The sequence below is a fragment of the Aplysia californica genome, unplaced genomic scaffold, assembly GCF_000002075.1.
Source record: "Aplysia californica isolate F4 #8 unplaced genomic scaffold, AplCal3.0 scaffold01449, whole genome shotgun sequence".
NCBI classification, from domain to species: Eukaryota; Metazoa; Mollusca; class Gastropoda; order Aplysiida; family Aplysiidae; genus Aplysia; species Aplysia californica.
This window is the reverse complement of record NW_004798719.1, coordinates 28,993-31,013: the sequence shown is the minus strand read 5'-3', so window position 1 is coordinate 31,013 and position 2,021 is coordinate 28,993. Positions and strand designations below refer to the sequence as shown.

Sequence of the window (2,021 nt, the reverse complement as noted above, 5' to 3'; positions counted from 1 at the left end):
TCCTTATCTCTCCTCCTTCTTTCCTATCAAACATCTATTGTCCTTATCTCTCCTCCTTCTTTCCTATCAAACATCTATCGTCCTTATCTCTCCTCCTTCTTTCCTATCAAACATCTATCGTCCTTATCTCTCCTCCTTCTTTCCTATCAAACATCTGTCGTCCTTATATATCTCTCCTCCTTCTGTTTTGTGTTTGTTACTCTCTTGTAACACCTCTAATCTTCGGCACTTTTATGACCTATTTGCGTTGGAAGTGCCGTAAAACCTTCAATACAACCTCTCCCTTACCTTCTCCCAACAGACACCACGGACTTTGAAGGCATCAACGCCTACAACGTGGCCGACATGCTCAAGACCTACTTCCGAGACCTCCCGGAATGTCTGCTCACCAGCAAACTGTCTGAGACATTCCGCTCTATCTACACGCGTGAGTGCCTCCAAATGAAGGAAATGGAAGAAATAAACGAATAAGTAAAATAATGGATAAATTAATAAATGAATTAATAAGTAAAAGAATAAATAAATTAATAAATAAGAGAATAAAAGGAATTAATTTTAGAATTACACTTTTTGTGGGGGGTTGTAAGTGTTTTACGGCGCTCACAACTGCATAAGGTCAGATGAGCGCGTTGGCCACATTAAACATTTTCAGCTGGTAGGAAATTTTGATTTTTGCCCAATGGCAGCTGAAGCCTACTCTTATCGATTTTGGACCACCAAGGGATCTTTCACATGCGCAACTTGCACATGGGACCTCCCTGATTTTTCGCGTTGTCCGAGAAGGCTAGGTGTAGATTTTTCATACCAGAAGATCAGGGGTGTGGCTGAAAGACAGCAGTAAGGAGGAGCCAAGAAGTAGCAGTAGAAAGGCTGCAGAAAGAGTCAGGAGCCCAGAGGAGGGAGCACAGGAGGTGAGGGGGTGGGGCCAGAAAGTGGAGACAAAAGCAGACGACAGAACATTGAAGAAAACTTTCCCATCCTTATCCGGATTGGATCCCGGGACCCATTGCATGAGAGGCGAACACCTTAACCTCTAGGCCACGAGAGCCCCCAAGTTACACTTTCGTGATACCTGTGAGGAAATCTGGGTCACAAAGGCAAACAAAGAAACTTACGTTCATTTCTATTTTTATCAACTCTACCATTAGCCATTTTGAAAAGTAAATTGTGACGAAATCTTACACTGATCGAGCGATTTTTAAACGAACAAATATGCATACAAAGGTGGGTGGTTGGTGGGTGCTCTGGTGTGGTGTGCTTCTTCTTTCCTATCAAACATCTATCGTCCTTATCTCCCCTTCTTCTTTTTTATGTTTGTTACTCTCTTGTGACACCTCTAATCTTCTAGCACTCATATGACCTTATGCAGTTGCAAGCGCCGTAAAACCTGTACTACAACTAAAATACCGACAAAGAACCTTTAAAGTCATTAAATCTCCCGTCAGCAACACTCCGTTGTCCAAATGTTAACTACCTACTTCCTGTTTTGTCGTTTCGCCTCAGACGTACCCTTGGACAAGCGGTTTGAGGCGATCCAGGCGGCCATCTTGTTGCTTCCGGACGAGAACAGAGAGGTCCTCCAGTCCCTCCTGCTGTTTCTCTGGGACATCGCTACACACGAGTCGGAGCATCAGGTGAGTGCCGGGGTCAGCCGTGTCATCAAATATCTATATCTATATATATATATATTATAATAATAATAATGATAATAATAATAATATATACAGTGGAGTAACTCTTACACAGAATACGCTAAATCCAAAAACAGTCCAACTTGTCTGAGGCGGCCACCCTTTGTTGAGGAGACAAGTGGTTGTCTAGGCTGGTGGATGAGGTGGAGGTCTTAACCAATGTCATTATTTATAACGTTAGACAGGTGTATGTCTTAAACAATGTCATTATTTATAACGTTAGACAGGTGTATGTCTTAACCAATGTCATTATTTATAACGTTAGACAGGTGTATGTCTTAAACAATGTCATTATTTATAACGTTAGACAGGTGTATGTCTTAAACAATG

General features: G+C 42.0%; 1 protein-coding gene across 1 annotated transcript in view; it reads left to right on the top strand.

Moving 5' to 3' along the window:
* Window positions 1–2,021, top strand: part of LOC101850932 (rho GTPase-activating protein 7) — a gene marked incomplete at its 5' end in the record, with an annotated part of 23,720 nt that overhangs the window by 13,202 nt on the left and 8,497 nt on the right. The window contains 2 exon segments of the mRNA XM_013090733.2: window positions 302–427; window positions 1,504–1,634. Of these exon segments, the coding sequence (XP_012946187.1) occupies window positions 302–427; window positions 1,504–1,634 (257 nt within the window).